At 37.4% G+C, this 20980-nt stretch overlaps 2 protein-coding genes across 2 annotated transcripts; one reads left to right on the forward strand and one right to left on the reverse strand.

Annotated features, from left to right (window-relative positions):
- Window positions 1-3532: 3532 nt before the first annotated feature.
- On the reverse strand, window positions 3533-5744 carry LOC122073395 (septum-promoting GTP-binding protein 1-like). The gene is made up of 6 exons (XM_042637983.1): window positions 5618-5744; window positions 5028-5497; window positions 4714-4931; window positions 4594-4633; window positions 4416-4499; window positions 3533-3868 (listed from the first exon to the last, which is right to left on the reverse strand). The coding sequence occupies exons 1-6, from the start codon at window positions 5742-5744 to the stop codon at window positions 3704-3706; spliced, it is 1104 nt and encodes a 367-aa protein (XP_042493917.1). The 3' UTR covers window positions 3533-3703.
- Window positions 5745-17068: 11324 nt separating this feature from the next.
- Window positions 17069-19725, forward strand: LOC122075845 (cytochrome P450 77A1). Its single transcript, XM_042641018.1, has 2 exons — window positions 17069-17758; window positions 18490-19725. Exons 1-2 carry the CDS (start codon window positions 17217-17219, stop codon window positions 19487-19489), a joined length of 1542 nt encoding a protein of 513 aa, XP_042496952.1. The 5' UTR covers window positions 17069-17216; the 3' UTR covers window positions 19490-19725.
- Window positions 19726-20980: the final 1255 nt, after the last annotated feature.

Here is a 20980-nt window from a genome sequence, read left to right on the forward strand (position 1 = left end):
GGTGTGATTACATATATCAACATGGCACTGGAACAAACTAAGTCTATGATTGGATATCAAGAAAAAAAAAAAAAAAAAAAAAAAAAAAAACTTGAATTTGAGGAGAGTGATCTCCCTCTCTGAAATGCCCTCTTATGCATGAAACGGTTTTGTCATACCTCATTAGTATGCTCTTCTATGCCACTTGCTCAAAGAGCCCTCCCTTAAAATAAAATCTCAATTTTGTCAATTTCAGTATTTTCTTTTAATTTATATGAGATTTCTTTTTCCTAAATTCCATTTGGTTGCAAGAGAAATAAAATGAGAGAAAGTAAAATTAAATCGATACTAAAATAGAATTTTTTGTTTATATAACAAACTTGGATACGGAAAAAAATTGTCTGCAATTCCGATCTCGTACAATTCCGTGAAATACCACCTGCAGGGGGTGACACGTGTATTGATACCAATGCAATGGTCCATATCTGATTTAAATGCCTCTTCACTAATTTAATGTTTTATTAGTTGTACCAAATATAGACCATTGTATTGGTATCAATACACGTGTCACTGCCTGAAGGTGGTATTGCATGGAATTGTACGAGATCGGAATTGCAGACGATTTCAACCCACTCGGATACATATTAAATTTGGTTATACATTTTTCTTTATAGTCAAATTTCTTTGATTTGAAAAGTAGAATTGAGATTCTGTCTGATTATTGGCACGATATATAGGAATACAAAGGAAAGGAAAATCAGATAAATTTCAAATTGGAAAGAAAACTGATTTTTTCCATGGGCTTCATTTACCCGTTTGGTTAAATAGTAAATTTCACTTCTACTTTACAGCCAATTACTTCTATTTGTGTATCTCGTTTAGCTGAGAGCCCACAAGGATTAGGACCAAACCATGGTTTGCTAAAATCTTAGAAAGCCATGGTTTGGTCCAAATCCTTGTGCCCTATCTCTTATAAAGAAAACACTTCTTTCCTTTAAAAAAATAGAAAGAGAAAGAAAAGGAAAAGGCTAAAGAGAAAAATCTTCTATGTGAGCATGTCAACACGGAGAATCAAACATCTAATCTTTTTCTTTCTTTAGATAAAAAGTTCACTGAGTGGTGGGTGCAGCTAAGAATTTTGTGGATGGCAACATAATAGAGCAGTTAATAGGAATTGTTACTTTTACCCATTATTCCATATTTACGAATATTTTTTGTTTTCCTTCTAGACGAATACGATATTGAGATCTTTCCCAGAAGGCCAGAATGAGATTGGTTTCTAAGATCACTTTCAGCTTTAGGACTTGTTAGATCAAACACCAAAAAACACGAATAATAAAGAAACAATAGATCTGTACAAAACAGGGATTTAACGAGGTTCACACACCAGGGTGGTGTGTTACGTCATCGGGCGAAGAAGAAGATGATTCACTATGCAGAAGAGAGATTACACCCTAGCAGCGGTGAGGAAAAACTCGCTCTGAAACCCTAGCTGCGTGAAAACCCTAAAATACAATGACTTTCTCAACAAGCAACAGTACATTATATATACTCCAAAATCGTGGGTCGACCCATTGGGTCACGATCGATCCAATTGCCACCAAAAAATATCGCCACCAACCCCTCTGCTTCCATCACAGATCTTAGAAAAATTCTCATTCGGATCGCCACCAAAATATATCGGATCGGGTCAATCTTCAAAACGGGTCAAGAATTCGAGACAAACTTAACAGGACTTTTACTAGTTAATCCAAGTAAAGCACCCAAGTGTCGTAATTTTTTGAAACGAGGTCCTTGAAAATGTCCTTAAACTTGCGACTTCATGTTCAAAATGCCCTTAAAAAATGAGTAAAGGGAGTCTGAACTCTGGAATCTGGAATCTGGATCATATGTGTAAGATTTATGTAACATGTCCTTTTTTCCTTTTTCATAAATTTCACTCCATACATGTACAAATTTTGGTATGGTCTTAGGCTCAATAAAAACCAAATCATTAAGACAAAGATCAATTTTAGTCTGATTTGGTTCGATCTTTTATCGTATTGACTTAATAAGCTCTTATCAACCTACTATTAGGTTGATATCAATATGATTTCAGTTTTTCAAATACATATATTAAAAATAGGAAGAATGTTTTTAAATCCAACTGTGTAGAGACTATACCAGCACGGGGCCCAATGAAAGCCCATCTAAAAGCATCAGTAGAATATACATTTCACTTTTCATTGGGGGGAAGGGGACTGTTAGTTCAACCTCATCTGTGTCTAGGCATAACCCCACACTCTCAGATAAAAAAAATTCTCCCTTTAAATAGTAGACAAATGTGCTTACTTTATGATGTTTTTCAGTTTTTATCGGGTTTTTCATTTCGATTCGATTTCCATTTCAATCAGCCAGCCTGGTTCATTTTGAAACCGGTTTCATGCAAATCCAAAAGGAAACCAAACCATAAACCAAACCAATAAGGTTTGATTTCCTTCTTCTTTTTTTTTTTGACGATCCACCTGGTTTAGGCTAGCAATTGACCTCTCCTATGAAGATTGAAGACACAAGGGCAACTTAGAAATAGGAAGAGGTTTAGGCTAGAGATTGACCTCTCCTATGAAGATTGAAGACACAAGGGCAACTTAGAAATAGGAAGACAATGTAGCAGGGAGTGATTATTCTCTCTATGAACATTAGGATAGCCTAATGGTGGTAGCTTCGACTTGTGGAGCCGACACCCAGGGGAGGAGGTCGTGGAATCGAACCCTGTCATACGCATTGTGTGAGTGTGTGTGTGTGTGTGTGTTTTCTTATTTATTCTATACTCACCCGTGGGTTGCCCAGATGGTTAGGGTGAACTGGGGATTGTGTGGATTAGGCACACGGTCTCAGGTTCGATTCCCCATCTGTGCATTTGCGATTTAAGTGGAGATCATGGCGGTGGGTTGCTGTGCTAGTCTCCCCGAGGATTAGTCGAGGTGCACGTAAGCTGACCCGGACACCTTGGTTAAAAAAAAAAAAATTGATTATTCTCTGCAGTGAGCATCGGATGGCTGAGAGCATCTGGGCACGTGGCCCGAGGTCCTCTTGGCCGTCCGATGATCACTGCATTGATTATTCTCTGCAGTGAGCATCGGATGGCTGAGAGCATCTGGGCACGTGGCCCGAGGTCCTCTTGGCCGTCCGATGATCACTGCATTGATTATTCTCTGCAGTGAGCATCGGATGGCTGAGAGCATCTGGGCACGTGGCCCGAGGTCCTCTTGGCCGTCCGATGATCACTGCATCACTACACTCACTGGAGAGGATGTTTTCACGAAACATATAGCTGGTGTCAAAATCGTCTATAGTGAGACAATGAGACGGTGAGGTGCAGTAAACATCCAACGACTGAGATGCATGATCGGGTCTTCCCAGCAGTTGATTGCTCACTGCATCTCATTGCTCGTTGTAAGACTCGGGAAAGAGAGCCACCCTTCTTAATAGTCGGTGGGAGTGGGACACATGTCATCAACCATCATTACGTGAAGTTTAAGTGTACGGGTACGTGAACTAGGCTTTGAAAAAGTAACTCAAAACACGGAAAGCCAAAACCACCAAGAGTCACTTTCCACCTCTTTTCTATTCGACTGCACAATACTTTTGTTATGTACAGGTTGATTCGATGCCTCCTTTGGAAAGAAGTACAATGATCATACAAAGAAGACCCATCAGGTGACCAGGTCACCTTCTCAGAAACTCAGAAGTCGATGATGGGTTCTCCAATTTTCAGATTCCTCTCCACTGTCCATGGCAAGTTGAAAAGCTTGGCGGTGATGAATTTGAAGATCTTGTTCACATTGATATTGTGTGTTGCACTAGAGAAGAAGAGGGTTGCTTTCATGGCTTGCGCGTATTCTCTTGCCTGTCAAATCCAATTAAAACTTATTATAGAAGTTTAGAACATTCCCATCTAATTTGATCCATCTTTACAGTGAAATCCCACCCAAAACAGGGGAACTGTGAAGTAATTGACGGCACTGAGAGATTGCAAAAAGCTTAATTGTAAGTCTAATTGTACATACCTATCTAGGTTTGAGTGATTGATTCTCTTCCAAAGATAAGTCTAAACAATTTTAGTTTGCCATGAAAATCAAAAAATCAGAAGAAATAACCAGAGGTAGCCTTTGATTTAGGGGCCTCAATATGTGATCCTTAATGTGTTCGTCTAAATGTGTGTGAGGGGTTCTGTGGGGACCTTTAAAAGAGTTAAGAAAACCTCAATTCAATTTAGACTCGAAACTTTCAAAGTGATTGATAGTAAAAAGCAGAGTAAGCAGTCTTCCAAAACCCAATGCCAACCTTCAATTCATTGTCTAATCTCTGAACCCAATGTGCAGGGGCCTAACAATTTTTTGAAAAATTGAAATGAAGCTCATGCAGCTTCAGAATCCAAATTACAAAATTGTTACCTGGGTTACAATTGCCCATTGCATGTCCAGTGGAAGCCGCACGAAATCATCAAACTTGGTCCCGATTAATATCGGAATCGCCGTCTGAAACAAGAAAAGATGAAGAAGAGAAATGTGAGGAACTGTGATGTTGTTATTCTCATTATGAAATATTCAAAAATCAACCCTTTAGAAGTACCTGATTCCACTTCCTGGCTTGGTGATACCATCCGACAACGCTGCGATCATAACGGAAATCTCTCAGAACTTAAAGACAGACTTTTTCAATTAAAAAAAAAAAAAAAAGTGAGTGACAGACCTGTTAAGTGTACATCGACTTGTGAGATCGAACATGATCAAGATAGCTGCGGCATCTTTACAGGCGATTGGAACGTGATTAAGAGAAGCATAATCCCCTCCCACATCCCAAATACTAAAAGCAATTTTCACCCCTTTAACTAAGAAGACTTTATCCATCAAATTCAATCCTGACATCTGCAAGCAACTCTGTTCTTGCTCTTCTCCTACATACTTAATCTACACAAAGAAAGGGATTCAATGAAAATCCGTATACAATATAAATCAAAAATGATGATTCTGGAGAGTAATTTGAGTAATAGTAAATCTACTTACAACAAAACTGGTTTTGCCAATGTCACAATCGCCCAAGAGGCTGATCTTCAAAGTTACGGATTCAGAATCCATGTCGAAATCTCTGGAGGTGGATGTAGCATCTCCGGAGGTTAATCCATTCTCAATTTCGGCCGGAGAGATGGAAGAGACGTTACTCTGTAACTCCCGATACCTGAAGGGTTTTCTGGGGTAGAAGGAAAGAACCCGATCCCAAACGAAACGAAAGAATCGGCGGAAGAAGGTGACTCGATGGAAGATGTTCCATTGTAGTTGCAGGTCCAGGTGAAGGATTTTCCGGCAAATTTGAGTCATTCTTCTGATGGCTTCTCTATACCCTTTTGGCCATGGAAGCTCGAGCTCTGTCTTCTCTGCTCTTCGTTTTTTCTCGAAAACAAATGTGAATTCGCGACGGTTGACCGGTTTTAAGAGACACTTGAACCCAAACGGTCTATATTGCCGGCGTACTTGGTCTTACGTGGCGATGCCTTACTATCTTTCCAGTAATTCTGTCAGGATATCATGGACAATTGGAGGGTATTTGAAGGTCATTTTCGTCAATGTAGAGATGGAGGGGTAGTTTGGTCACTCACCGCCCTTAACAGTGAATGAATGGAGGAAAGAGAGATGATGAGGACTTGAGGAGTCGGAGGGACTCTGAGGATCTCGTGAAACTCGCCATAATTTAAGTTGGTCGGAATGATTCGGTGTGAAGAGCATGTCTTTAAGGTTGGCGGCATGATCATCAAATTCACGGTTAATACTTCAAAGGGTCTATCACTCCATGGGTTTTGTTTTTGAACTTCTTAAAATTTAGAAAAAAAATGATGGATTAAGAGAAAATTGTATTCATTAGAGAAGGAAGATTGTAATTGATTACACAAGTCAAAATGGATGATCGAAGATTCAAATCCGAACTGCATCAGTATCCGATCAAAAAAATTTGGATCCAATCACATTTGATCCAAATTTGATTGGTATCGGATCCGTTTGCATCCATAATGAGTGGTGTCAATCTATCGGTTCGATCTGATTTTAGGATTGGTTGAATCGGTTTAAAGCATACACTGGGTAGAAAAGAAGCCGAATCATTAAGGTGAATTCATTTTTAATCTTATATAGTTCCATATTTCCTCGAGTGTTTTTCATGAGAACAAAACTGCCTAACATAGTTGATGACTTGTGATGCGTAAAAAGTCCATACTCACTATCTTAAGTTAAAATTAGAAAGAAGAAATAGCGATTCTTATGGGATCAAAATCCTCTGTTTTTTCCATCCATGTTTTTCCTTGTTTTGCTATCTGCAGAACGTGACATGTGGACAATAAGGAGACCAACGGTCAAGATTGGGTGAGGATTATTACATCCGATGCGTTGGTCTTAAAGTTGTCCACATGTCACGTTCTGCAGGTAGCAAAACAAGGAAAAACAGGGATGAGAAAAACAGAGGATTATTTTCCATTCTTATGGGTCTATTATTGATTTTATTGGGATTGATTTTGAATTTTCATATATGCATGTAAAGGAACAATGTTCGGTCTAGGAGCATACATTAAGCTTCAGACCCATGTGTTTATCTCTCCTCTTCTCCTCCAAAATGACCTCTCTGCCTGTATGTATACTATACTCTTGGACAGAAAATACACTCATTTTCAAATCAGAATTGACTAAACCTAATTCATACCTGAATTGATTCTTGTAATCATTTTCTGAATTGGCCATTGTTCATATTCGATCTTCATCTTGGCCATGTATTTTCTATTTTTAATCACTTAAATAAGTTCTTAAAAATACAGATTCCGATAAATCTTTTTTCTTTCATACCAATTTCAATTTTTTTAAATTGCAACTAAAATTCCATACCAGTTCCGATCTAATAAGAACCAAAAAGTGGTGGAGGTCGATCTCATGTCCAATTCCTATTACTTAAACCTTGCTTATGGGTCATTCCAACCGAGACAATAGGAGGGAGGTCTCATCAGTCCGTCTCATCATTCAACCATAGGTGAAGAAAAACTTTGTTTAAAAAAAAAAAAAAATTCCCTACCCTAAAAAGGAAACTCTATCCATTACCATGATGGGTGATGGCGTGTCACTGCTGCACCTACTGATTAGTAACCCCTCATCAAATGCAGATACTAAAAAAATAAATAAATAGAACAGAGCTAATTAATCAACCCTACCAAATGGAAATTCAGGTTTTGTTAATGTTTATGATATGATTAATGTAATTAAAGTGGACAAGTAATTGCATTATCATAACATTAATTTGTTGACCAATAATTATGTTGGTAGGATGTAAGCTGTTAAAAAAATTGAAATGTCCCTTTTACTTGAATAGATCCTTTATATATCAATTTGGGAAGAATCAAGGTAGGTGGAAGCAAATGGACCATAGAGAGATAGAGAAAACTTGGTTAAGAATATAAGAAGAGATCATCTCCCACCACATTACCAGACATCATTGTTTGCTCAATTTTTTATTTGTTTTATAAAGAGTAGTAGATGGCACTGCATTAGTCCCATTCTATTGTATGGTAGAGTTACCTAATTTGATTCTTCTTGAGAAGAAAAACTGACTTCAGCAAGGAAGAAGGCCACATTGGTTTGCAATCGGTCTCAGCTGATTTCAATCCAAATTAGTTAGAATCGGTCGGTAGTGACCAATGAGATGCAGTGAGTATTCAATGGTTGAGAAGGTTCGACCATGTACCCTAACCATTAGATGCTCACTGTATCTCACTGCTTCACTGCAGATGATTTTGACACGGACAAACAAAGGCCTTAATGATCTCGTGTAAGATAGAATGACCACATTCCAGTTTTTTGTTCCATGAACTTCTTGGTTAAAAAGCCCTCAGCTGTACACGATCTTCGGCTGAATGAATTTCAAAAAAAAAAAAAAAGTCTGGTTTTTTTGGTGGGGCTGAACCAGTTTTGATATGTATTTCAAAAACAAAATCAAACCGTTAAGATAAAGTATTGTTTCGGTCTGATCTGGTTTAATCTGGTCTTTTATTGGGTTGACTTAATGATCTCTCATCAGTCTATTGTCCGATCATTATTGATTTGGTTTTGATTTTCATCTGCATACATTACAAATAATGAGAAACCATGCTTTTTTCTTTCTTTCTTTCTTATTCCATCTTTTATCGGATTTTTTTCGATTCAATGGGTCCATTAGATTGATCCAATTCAGGTTTGTACCAGTTTTATCAAAGGCCAAACCTAAACCAATCCAATTGTTAAGTCCAATTTTTACGATTGACTTTGATCGATACTGGTTGAGGTTAAAAATTAACACCCTAAAGGATCAGCCGCTCTGAATCATTAGTCACCTCGATCAATTTCAATCCCAATCAACTGATCCAATCTAAGTTTTAAAACCATGTAATGATGTAGTTTTTTTTTTTTTTTTTGGGGGGTTGGGGTGGTGGTGTTAGGAAAATGATGTGAAAATAATAGATAAAAATCATCTGCAATTCTAATCTTGTATAATTCTGTACAATACCCCTTGAAAGGATGACAAATGGACAAAGTGGTTTGAACGACTTAGATTAATCCTATATTGATCCAACTCCAAACCAGTGATAAGGAATAAGGAATTGCACGGTATTGGACATGTGTCACCATCTGAAGGGAGTATTGCACGGTATTACACGGATTAAGAATTGTAGACGATTTTTATCCGAAAATGGTTTGGTGGCAAATCAGACTATGATTAAATAATGTAATTTCCCTATTAATAAAGACATGGACATGATAAGGAAGTGAGGCTAAGGATAATAATATTTTTATTTATTTAATTGTTTCAATGCGGTGATTAATGTCTTCTATCTGAAACGAAGCAGCATGATTCCTTGTCATTGAATTTTGGTACCTAACGACTAACGTTGATGCACCGCACCAGTCCACACGTTTGTAGAAAGTGGCAAGGAAATGTGACTTCTTCTTTGTGCAAATGAGATGAAGTGCCCCTTACCACAAGGCCCAGCCCGTTTGACACAATTTTATCAAAGTTTTGGATTTTTTTTTTTTTCTTTTTTTGGTGTGAGGCTTAGGAAGTTTGGATATTCATTCATGTTTCCTTTGGTCATCCCTTGGCCGAGCCAGTCATCCAGGTCACCCTTTGGCTAAGCCGACCTCTCATATCACCTATTTATATATCAGATCGCCTCTTCAAGGAGTTCGATCCAATCCCGACGATTGCAGGTACAATCCTAGCAAATATCACTCGTTGCTAGCTTAGCAAATCTTATTGTTAACTCAACAAATCTTGTACTTTGGAGATTTCTTAACAAATAAGGTAATACTTACCTAATGGACTCTTCTAAGAGATATCCAAACAAGAGTGAACTACTTGCCAAAATAGAACTCTCCTCAACCACCTCTCTTCTATTCACAGTCTATAAATATCAAGGTAAGCCTCCAAAAAAGGGGATTGATCATTTCATAAAAAAACTCTCTTCAGTATCTATTGTTGAAGATATCTGACTTAAGCATTGGAGGGTCTCCCGTTAGGTCAGCCCAACTCTTCTTTATCTGCTCTTCTGTGTAGGTCTAACATGAAGTACCAAGTCTTGCAAAAAAAATCACCCCGATCAATTTTTACCGCAACAGATAGTATAGGATACATTGGAATTAAGTAGGATTTTTTGCATTACATTATAAAAGTACTGTTATACCAATTATACTGACTTGCACCCAAATATATATATATATATATATATATATCATACTACATGACAACTTTAGACTATGCAATAATTACAAAAATGTTCTAATTAAATCATACCATTTTCTCAGGTCTAATTATTTGAAATAACAATGCTTGACACATTGAAAAATCATATGAGCAAAACGGTTGTGCAAATGGATACAACATAAAGTAGAATGCAGTCCCTACCATGGTTTTAAAAATTAGATCTGTGATTGGATTTGTATCAATTGTGATCGATCTTGAATTTTGATGGATTTAATATCGATCCAGTGGTACGGGTATTAAGTTTAAAATTTTAATTTTAAAAAACAAAGGATAAATCTATCTAATCCCAAATGATGCCAATCCAACCTGGTTCAATATCAGTTGAGACTAATCCCAAGTAAGTTTTAACACCTTAGTCCCTACTAATGGGAGTCTGGCCTACGGGGATATATACATGAACTCTATGTTTGTAATCATCAAAAATAATCTTCTTATGTCTATATCTATAAAATCATCCGTTTGTTATTAAAAATATATTAAAAAAAAAAATGTTCCATCAACAGTAACACATTTAGATTGATAAAAGAATTATTAAATATTACTTTGTTATTTTTTTTGGAGGGGGGGTGGTTCTAGAAAAGGTCATTGGTTTAACCCTTCTTTTTAAAGTATAGTAGTAATGTTAGTTTAATAATTAGTAATAAGTATGGCATTGTGGCCCTTGCTGCTCCCCTCCCCCCCGCCCCCCCCCCGGCACCTCTTTTTCCCAAACAACTCGGCCCCAAAGTGGGTCTTGTACCAAAATAAAAATAAATTTGGGGTGATGCAGGGGGGAGAGCTTTCATCTTATTATTATTTTTTTTTTTTAGGTACGAAGACAAATCTATTCAACATGCCAAGGCAAAAAGGGCAAAACAATGTTCAAGGGCTCCTCCGGATAAGGAGATTCCCAAGATGCACTATGAGGATAGGAAAGCGCCCACTTAGTGATAGTGTGGGCCATCCAATTCCCGACTCTATTGACAGCTTTCATCTTAGTTTGAATCAATTGATGTTGAGAATAATGTCCTCGCTTTTACCGCCCCTGCTTCCAATTGATAGGGTTGTTTAAAGTGGCAAGAGCCCCTACCATGACTATACAAGCACTTGGGCTATAAGTTTTTAATGAAAGATATAGGTTTGACCAATTAACTTCTTGATTTGAATTCTTATCAAAAAAATATATATATCTTGGTTTGAATTGAATATGTGAAGGGGGAGAAATTAGAATAATAAAAAATAAAAAATTTGTTTTCATGACCCTTTCAATTGATTAGATATCAACTAAGACATAAAAGGAAAAGGTATCATTTTATATTGGAAAACCATTACAATAATGCAATTTGAATAATATCTGAATGAATCAAATATTTAATTTAATTTGAATATATAATATCCGATATTTGGGCCAGAACTAAAGCATGGAATAAGTATATTTAGTTTAAACACTGGAAAGGAAGCACCATGGACAGGCACAACTTGGAAATGATTCAGATCTGTATATGGTTCATGGAAATTCATTTTAATATCTATTGGTCATTGAAAGTAATTAAATTAAGATTGGTAAAAAAAAAATAAATAGATAAATTTAAATTGATAAATATGAATCAATTGACTCAGCAATGGACTTAGAAAAATAAATCTAATTAGTTAACTAAAACAAAGGATTGAATTCAAATAATCCACCAAATTTGAATTTATATAACAGGGAAGAATGGCACCGTAGGGGGGAGACAAGGATAGGCATTAGTTGATCTGGTTCTAGAATGGATGGGCCATCATGGGCTTGACCAGATATGTGAATCACCATAACAATTGGCTTTAGAGAAAAACTCAAGTTTGGTTTAAGGCATTTTCTATTCTAGGTTAAAATGGTGTAAAAGGAAAATATTTGAGTAATGTCTTATTTTTACTTTAAATTTTATTATACTTATTTTACTTGAAAGTTTTCCCTTAAAAGACACATCTTTTTTTTTTTTTTTCAAGGATCCACTTATTTCAAATAAAAATCAGGTAAAGGTAAGTTTCAAATAAGATTTATCCATGCATCCTTCTATGTATTGGTGGATTCAATTGTATTTTTAATTGTTCAATTATTTTTAAAGGATTTTTTTATTAACTATATTATTAGAATTTATTTTGCCACTTGGCCAACTCATTGTCGCAGAAAATTAATATTTAAAAAGGAGACCTTTAGGTCTATCTAGCCACAAAACTCCACATGAAAGATATTTGTGTGAATCTAAATATAGTCTTTAGACTTGTTAGAGTTTGTAGAACTCCCCGCTCATCTAGTGGACTAGGAACAAAAACTTTGTCTAGAGCACCTATTTATACCACGACATAGTGATATCGCCATTTTGACAATTGGTTAGAGAGGACATTATCTACATTAACTACGTGGAAGTTTTAGAGCCTGTTCTTGTTTAGAGTAAATAGTTTTAAAGCCTAATTCAATCAAATGCTCTTATCAATTGGTTGAATGAATACCTATAGATACTCCAACTACTATCGGATCTCTCCTAATTTTTGTCTATGTTTGCCACTTAGTTGTATGTGTTTGAGTTGAAACTTGAACGTGAGTAGGGGTTCTTAGGGTCTATGTGTTCACAAAGTTTCAATTCCATCAAATTTGCCACATGACAAATATATGCATGTAGGCCAAGAAGTTGTACGTATCTAGTCCATCACTGCAACAACCTCGTGACCTTTTTTTCTTGTAGGGTGGGTGGAGGGGTAATATTACATTGAACATGAATTTGCTCAATTGCCTATTTAACATGGTTTTATGGAAATTATAATAAAATCATAACATTTTCTTTCTCACATGGTGATGTGAGAAAGAATTTAGTTATCGGTATCAAAATCAAATAAGTGCGGATTGCTCACTTTTGTCCTTACTTAAAAGAAAAGAAAAAAAAATGTACAGTTTTTGTTACGGTTTACCCTAAAATGATACTAATAATCGATTCAGATCAATCAAGTATTGATATTGGTCTTGGCCGATACGATAGTGATACTAATACTGATACTGAGACTTAGAACTATGGATAGACCCTAAGGTTCCCTGCTCACATATTAATTTGCAGCCTAACCACATCATTGTACTCGTTTCCACACCCCCCAATGTCAAACCCAACGATTGTAAGACGCCTCAAAATCCGTCGTTTTGGGAGGGATTTTGACCCAGCAAGAAAAGGCCTACTGCTAGATAAACGGGCTAGCGCGCCCATGCAACCAAGCAATGGTTGATCTACGACCACCTTTGCCTTGACTCTGTTAAGGGTGCAATAATTTGATTGCTAACGCATCAGAGCCCATATTTATTAAATGACAAAATAAAGCACTGAAAAATTAAGAACCAACCAAGAAGGTGTGTGGACCACCGAGAGGAGCATGGGCATACACAATAAGATAAAAGATTGAATTTGGGTATGAATTCTTACCTATGGCTAATCCAGATTCCAAACCACTCCCTAGCTAGTCCCTACATATCTTAATCAAAATTTTCAAATCAGCCTCTCATGCGGTAAAAACAGTGGGTGCTCATCTAGATAAACAACTGGACAAGCCCATCTAGGAACATATTTTTATCTTAAAATATTGAATGATATAAACATGGGAGAGGCTTTCCCACACTGCTAGTTTTTGAAGGAATTTGTGCACCACACAAATGGCAGTGCAGAATTGTAGATAATGATATCATTCACATAGTTCAGGACATAAGAGAGAGTGTTTGTGTAGAACTGTAGATCCCAATTCTCATTATATGAGACGGCACATGTTAGAATTTACACTCCGGCATCACGCTCCTCTTTTCCCTTAAAAACATTATGCTTCTTATTTTTTTCTAAAGTTTTCTTCATTGGTTCATTGTAAACTAGCTTCAGGTTTTTTATTTAAAGTGAGGAAAATAGAAAGAAGATACATCTAGATACATAGGAAGTGGAACCAATCCGTAAAAGACGCCCATGTCCTGGCGTCACTTCCCCATGTGCCTAAGCATGCGCAACACTATTGGGCAATGTTCTTTCTCCCTTAAAGTGAAAAAGAAACCCACAACACCAATGTACAAATTCCTACATGTGCTCTCTCACATCTAACCTGTAAACAGTAAACCTCACACTCTCTCTCCTCTTTAAACTCCCCTTCTAGAAGATTTGATCATCCACCCCGTCAAACACCAAGAACAAAAGACTTTCGCCTCAAAAAACGTGTGATTCTGAGTTCACACGTCCATCTACATCGGTGTTATGTACCATCCTTACCCAATTAATAATTTTGGGTGGGGGGAGGATGAAAGTAACGGATGAAAGCCTCTTCAATCAGATGGATAAATTAGTTCACGGATCCAAATTTATTGCCTGAAAGTTAGTGGTTGTTATTACTAAAATAGTGAATACTATCTGATACTCATATAACCATTGGTCAAGTAGTGTTGTACCACATCTGTATTGAAGGTGGGGTTCTCAATTTAAACCAATACCAAAACTTACCCTATCCGGTTGGTTCAATCTGGTTTCAGTCAGGCTGATTTGGTTTTGATCTGTTACCAGACCTACCCAAAACCAAACCGTTAAAAAAGTTTTGGCTTGATTCGTTTTGGCCTTAGCTGATTTGGTCTAGTTTTGTCAGTTTTTTGTTATTGATTTGTAATCAGCTACTATCAGATGGGTTCAGTTTGGTCTGAAATGAATCAATCGGTTTTTGTCTACTCCTATATTGAGGATAAAATTGTTCGGTTCAAGCTGATATGGCCAATCTATTATCTAATCAGCACCGATGCCTTGATTTAAAACCTTGCTTTTAATAGTATTGCATGTCTGGCCTATGGGTTCTTCAATGTTGGCCATAAATTTAAGTTTCCCCATGCATTGAGGTCTCAGCCTCAGCTGATACTCCATTAAACACTTTACCAAGAATGCTGAGTCTGTCTAACTTCCTGGGAAAGGGAGATGTCAAATGGTTGGTTCGATCCAATTTTTATCGGTTTAATATTATATCGGTTCAATTTGAAGCCGGACCATTAAGGTGGTGTTCAGTTTTGATTTGGTTTTAATTTCTTACTGATTTCTCTTAACAACTTCGTTACTGTCCGTTATCAGTTCGTTTTCAATTTTTTATATATTAAAAAAAATATATATCGGGTTTTCCATTTTTTTGGTTCATTCGGTCAGTCCAATCATGAAGGAGACTGACCGATAAGATATTTGGTCCAATTTGATTGGGTTTTTTGCTTTGGACCGGTTCGGGTTCCATTTTGGCACCCTTAAAAGCGTTATATTGCCTTATATAGGCCCACAGAATTTTTTGGTTTGGAAAGTGTAGTTATGACCTAGCAAATCATATGTGCCTTCAAAATCTTAAATGGATCCCCCACCAGACAGTTGGACATGGAAAACTTACTACACCTTAAATTTTAGGTCAGGCTTTTATGGTTTTTATTCAAGGTAAAAGGAACAGCAAAGTCAAAACACCTCATTTATTTTGTTCCCATTTCATTGTCAGTTGGGTTTTAAGGGCACTTACCCTAATCCTGAAGGTAAGGTTAGTTAATTTGGTCCTAAATTGATCACCCCATGTAGTCTCTTGAAACTTGGCATGTCACCTTAGACTAGCCACCTATTTGAACTCCAAATCCCTATTTCAACTTCAACTTACACCATTTATTGAGCTTTACTTGCATTTTTAAGATGTTAAATGGAATCAAATCTGTCCAACCTTAATAGGAAATACCCCCTACAAAATCAATTATGGTAAGTAATCCTATGTTATTGATGAAGGCTAATCTGAATTTAATCTCAGAAGTTGCTATAGGGCTCTAAGTTAACAAATGTTTTTGAGATGTTTTTGCCAAGGGTAGTTTGATTGTACTTTTGAAAATTAGGGATTCTTTTAATCATAATATATAAGTTGCTATATATAGGTGTGATCTTGCAAGGAAATGTGTGTGACGGTTTATAATTTCTTCATCATAATAGTGGAAGCTTTGGTTCATTGTTTGGCCATGGGCGTAGCCCATCTTAAGTGAACCTATTAAAATCATTGTGTTTTGTTTGTTTTGTTTGTTTTGTATGTGTGTGTGTGATTTCCATTTGATTTTCTTTTGTTATCATTATTCTACTACAGTATTAATTCCTAACAATATATCGATCAACTGTCAACATTATATTATAACTTTATAACACCTTACATTTTAGATTAAAAAGGCTTTCCCACCACCCTCTCTCATTGTGCCACATGGACAAATGGTATCACTATTCAGAATTTTGGATAGAGTAGACATAGCCCTGTTTAGGTGTATGTTTAGCTTTATGTCAAATTTTAAAGTCAATTCAATTAAATTCTCAGCTATTTGCATGCATCCTTATGTATACATTAAGGATGTGAATTTGAAACCGAAATTGTTTATTAAATGATTTGATTTTTGTTTTACTTAAAAAAATCTTGCACTGAATCGAATCAAACCATCTACACTGGGATTGAATCGATTAACACCCTCAGTACACATACCTTCTATTAGTCTTCCATTATTATGAACTCAATCTCTAACTCCTAGATTTTTTTTAAAGTTATATTTAATTTTCTAGTTTGTAAACCCCATTTAAACTAAAATTTATTATGTGAACAAGAGACCTTAGAATTTTCTTATCCGCAAAATTTGAAGTCCATACTAATTGATAAGTCTTAAATATTTGAACCATACATGAAGTTTGAGAAACCAAGAAATTTTTTGTGAGAAGAATCTATATATCCTTTTTTTTTTTTTTTTTTGGCTAATGTTGCCTACTATATTGGCATCTTATATCAATAGCGAATAGCGAAACAACATATTTAATTAGGGAAGAGAAGGGATTAATCCCATGGGGCAGCCGAGTTGGCAATAGACCTTTGCCTCAGGAAGCGACTCATACAAGGATGGTTAGTGCCCTTTATTGCTTTCAGAGAACTGCATACCCGTTTTTAGAAAAAAAAAAAAAAGGGTTTCACATATTTACTTAAGGAGAGAAAGAGAGAGAGTGACCTTGTGTACTCCTTATGCCCTTTTCATTTTTTTCTACTTTGGTTTACATTTTGAAGGTTAGAAAGGTAGGGAAGATTTGACATGTCAATAACAACTGGGCCCATCTGACATGTATGCCACGTAGTAAATCATTGGGGAATCACTGTGTAAAAAAATTAAAAAAAAAAACTAGAACCCCACCATTACTCTGTCAAACTGTCACAGACTCTCAAGGTTGAAGTAAAAGAGCATTCAATTGGAACGGATGGTAGATGAACCCTCATTCACTCTCTTCACCCTTTGTAATTTTCAGTATTGTACTCTCTCTCTCTCTCTTATCTCTCTCCATAAAATCCTAGTCTTAGTCCTTCCTCTTCAGTTCCCACCCTTCCTTCCTCTGTACTCTCTTAGCTAGGGTTTCTAGTAGTTCCCACACTTAACAACAATGCAGCTCATCGATATCCTTGTCCTCCTCCTCGCAGCTCTCCTCAGTTGCCTATGGTGGAGATACTGGTCCATCACCGGCCGCGGTCCAAAGAATCTCCCACCCGGTCCACCAGGTTGGCCGGTGGTCGGAAATCTGATCCAAGTCATCCTCCAACGTCGTCCATTCATGTACGTTGTCCGAGATCTACGTTCCAAGTATGGCCCAATCTTTACAATGCAGATGGGTCAGCGTACCTTGATCATCATCACCAGTGCAGAGCTCATCCATGAAGCACTCATCCAGAAAGGTCCAATCTTCGCAAGCCGCCCAGCTGACTCGCCCACTCGACTCGTCTTTAGCGTTGGTAAGTGCGCGATCAACTCGGCCGAGTACGGTCCTCTCTGGAGAACTCTTCGCCGGAACTTTGTCACTGAGGTGACAAACCCAATGAGGATCCGCCAGTGCAGTTGGATACGCCAATGGGCCTTCGACAACCACCTCAAGAGGCTGCGTAAAGAGGCCTCCGATAAGGGCTCGGTAGAGGTGATGAGTAACTGTAGGTAAGGTGTCAAATCGGTCCGGTTCAAGATATAAAATACAGAAACTAAAATCGAACCGAATCAAACCAAGAATAGGATCACATTTTCAAAATCAAAAAACCAAATCAACTTGATTTGATTCAATTTTTGTTTTTATTCGGTTTTATATTCAATTTACGATCTATTTTAAGTATTTGAACCTCTTCTCTTAAGCAGGGGTAAGGCTACGTACACACTGATTGTTCTTTTTTTTTTTTTAATTAAGTATTTGAGCCAACTTTTTTATCTTTAGCAATAAAAATACAAAATACCTGTACTGATTTTTAGTAGAAAACACCCTTATTTATTAGGGTTATTATTCATCAAATTTTTTTTAAAATATTAAAGAAGAATAGAATTTAAATTCCACATTAATTGAAATAATAGAAAATAATGTAATTTTACTGGGAAAAAAATGTTCCCTAGTCGCATGGCACCTATATTAATGCAAGGTCCAATTATGGGACACTTATTGACATAAAAAAGCAAGTTTTTCACGGTTTCATAAGGATGAGGCATCAATTCGTCACCTTTTGTGTTTGCACGTAGAGACTAAGGAGCATTATTTTGCCAATTTCACCTGATTCTTTATTCAGTAAGTAATTTGGTTTGATTCAACGGTTTTAATCATGAAATTAAAACCAATCAATTCGATTTTAAATGGATGATTTCGATTTTTATTTTGATTCTAAATTGACACCCTTAATCTGCAGGTTCACTATCTGTAGCATCCTCATTTGCATATGTTTCGGAGCTAAGATCACCGAGTCCCGAGTCAAGGAGATAGAGGCCGTTTTAAAGGACGTAATGTTGATGACATTGCCGAAGTTGCCGGATTTTATGCCGGTGCTGTTGCCTCTTTTCCGACGGCAGCTGAAGGAAGCAAAGAAACTGAGGAGGAAGCAGTTGGAGTGTCTGGTCCCTCTAGTAAGGAGCCGAAGGGCATTTGTGGAGAGGGGTGGCAAGTCATCATTCGGGTCGGACTCGGATCAAATCGAGATGGTAAGCCCGATCGGGGCAGCTTACATCGATTCCTTGTTCAATCTAGAACCGGCGGGGAGAGGGAAGCTCGGGGAGGAAGAGCTGGTGACGCTTTGCTCGGAGGTGATGAACGCCGGGACGGACACGAGTGCCACGTCGGTGGAGTGGGCCCTACTTCACCTGGTAATGAACCAGGAAATACAGGAAAAGCTGTACCAGGAGATCGTGGACCGTGTAGGGAAAGATGGAATCGTCACAGAGAATGACGTGGAGAAGATGCCGTACCTGGGGGCTATAGTTCAGGAGACGTTCAGGAGACACCCGCCTAGTCATTTCATGTTGTCGCATGCGGCGACGAAAGAGACGGAGCTGGGTGGGTATACGGTGCCGGCCGATGCGAATGTGGAGTTTTATACAGCGTGGTTGACAGAGGATCCGAGTATTTGGAAGGACCCAGGGGAGTTTAGGCCGGAGAGATTCCTGGACGGTGGGGATGGTGTTGACGTGGACGTGACTGGGTCTAGAGAGGTGAGGATGATGCCGTTTGGGGTAGGGAGGAGAATCTGCCCTGCTTGGACGCTTGGGACGCTTCATATATACTTGCTATTGGCCAGGATGGTTCGAGCTTTCAAGTGGGTCCCATGCCCTTGTGCTCCACCTGACCCCACTGAGACCTTTGCCTTCACTGTGGTTATGAAGAACCCTCTTAGGGCTGTCATCTTGCCTAGGTAGAAGTAGAACACCCCCGCCCCTTCTCTCTCTAGATGTTTTGGATTAAGGAGACAAAGATCTGGATTAAATATAAATACATGGATGGACAACATTGGAAACCCATTTTGGTTTGGAATTTTTGTCAGTTTGTTATTGGGGTACTAATCTAATATTTCTTCCTACCATGGTGATGTGGCCCTATAATGTGTGGTTGTATCTGACTATTTTTTGGGTGAAACATGAAGGATTTTGGTTGATTTTGGATGTTGCTCATATGTACCGCTAGCTTTCAAGACCTTTTCCCATATATATATATATATATATATAAAAAAAGATCTTCCACACTTGAAGAACAACAGTCAACAAAGTGAGAGAGAGAGAGAGAGGAATCACCTGATTGACGGTGAAGGGTCCCATACAAATGGAGATTCGGTGAAGGGTCCCATACAAATGGAGATTGAAATTGACCTACCTCTCTCAAGTTGGAGAGTTGTGTTAAATGCCATTAAAGAGGTACCGGTGTTAATTTACTCCTTGTGACCTGCACAGACTCTTTAATTTCGACTTAATACACAATTACACATAATGATATCTTTCTTAGAAGAAAAAAAAATCAATTTTTCTTATTTATTAATTTTCTTTACTTCTGCTATAGAAGTCGAGGCAATTCGAGATGGCATCTTTTAGACTAGCAGTCTATTTCTTCAGCACTTGGCTATTTTTCTAACTTTTTTGTTTGTATATTTTCATTTTTTCTATATAATATTTTTTAATGTATTCCTCGTAACTCCAATATGGATCTGGATCCTCCTCTCCAACTCCCTCCCAGCCTTTCGTATGTATGCAGCCCAACACCTATGTCCATGCATCCTTACATGTGCATGTGAGATGTTGATGAGGTTGGAGGAACAAGGAGTCGGAGAGGATTCTAATTCTGCTAATAGCATGATCACCTGTTGGCAATAAAGGCTTCCTCTTTACCTTCTTCTAGCGTTTGGTTGGGCGTTTCTTAAGGGCCCGTTTGATAACGTTTCAAGAAACGCGTTTTTGCCGTTTCTGTTTCCAGAAACAGCAGAAACAGAGCAAAAAGCGTTTGATAAAATTGTTTCGTTTCACTTAATTTTAGAAATAGAATTAGAAATTTTTACTTATTTATGATTCAAGAAACGACCCAGGCGAAACAAGTTCAACTTGTTTCGCCGTTTCTGGAAACGACTTGTGGCAATTCTTTCACTGGTTACCATCGACTTCTAAAAACATGACTCATCAAACACCTTCAATTTCGTTTATGTTTCTAAAAACGGAAATTTATGTTTCTGCCGTTTCTTGAAACAGAAACGGCAAAAATGTTATCAAACGGGCCCTTAGATTTTGTTAGGAAGCCTAGATAATATTACATATATATTTCCTTTTTTAGTATGAAAATTTCACTTTCTTTTCCTTTAATTCCTCTTACAATCAAACAAATAACCTACGGAGTAAATGCAGGCCGTACTGGGAGGAGATACAGTC

The sequence above is a fragment of the Macadamia integrifolia genome, chromosome 1 (assembly GCF_013358625.1).
Source record: "Macadamia integrifolia cultivar HAES 741 chromosome 1, SCU_Mint_v3, whole genome shotgun sequence".
In the NCBI taxonomy this organism is placed as follows: Eukaryota; Viridiplantae; Streptophyta; class Magnoliopsida; order Proteales; family Proteaceae; genus Macadamia; species Macadamia integrifolia.

What these genes read in the sequence shown, in the direction of transcription:
- LOC122073395 (XM_042637983.1), bottom strand. Translation starts at nt 5,744, where the DNA reads ATGCTCTTCACACCGAATCATTCCGACCAACTTAAATTATGGCGAGTT. An exon ending in AGTCGATGTACACTTAACAG is followed by an intron (nt 4,634 to 4,713) that starts GTCTGTCACTCA and finishes TTATGATCGCAG; the next exon opens with CGTTGTCGGATGGTATCACC. An exon ending in AAGCCAGGAAGTGGAATCAG is followed by an intron (nt 4,500 to 4,593) that starts GTACTTCTAAAG and finishes TTCTTGTTTCAG; the next exon opens with ACGGCGATTCCGATATTAAT.
- LOC122075845 (XM_042641018.1), top strand. Translation starts at nt 17,217, where the DNA reads ATGCAGCTCATCGATATCCTTGTCCTCCTCCTCGCAGCTCTCCTCAGT. An exon ending in GAGGTGATGAGTAACTGTAG is followed by an intron (nt 17,759 to 18,489) that starts GTAAGGTGTCAA and finishes CTTAATCTGCAG; the next exon opens with GTTCACTATCTGTAGCATCC.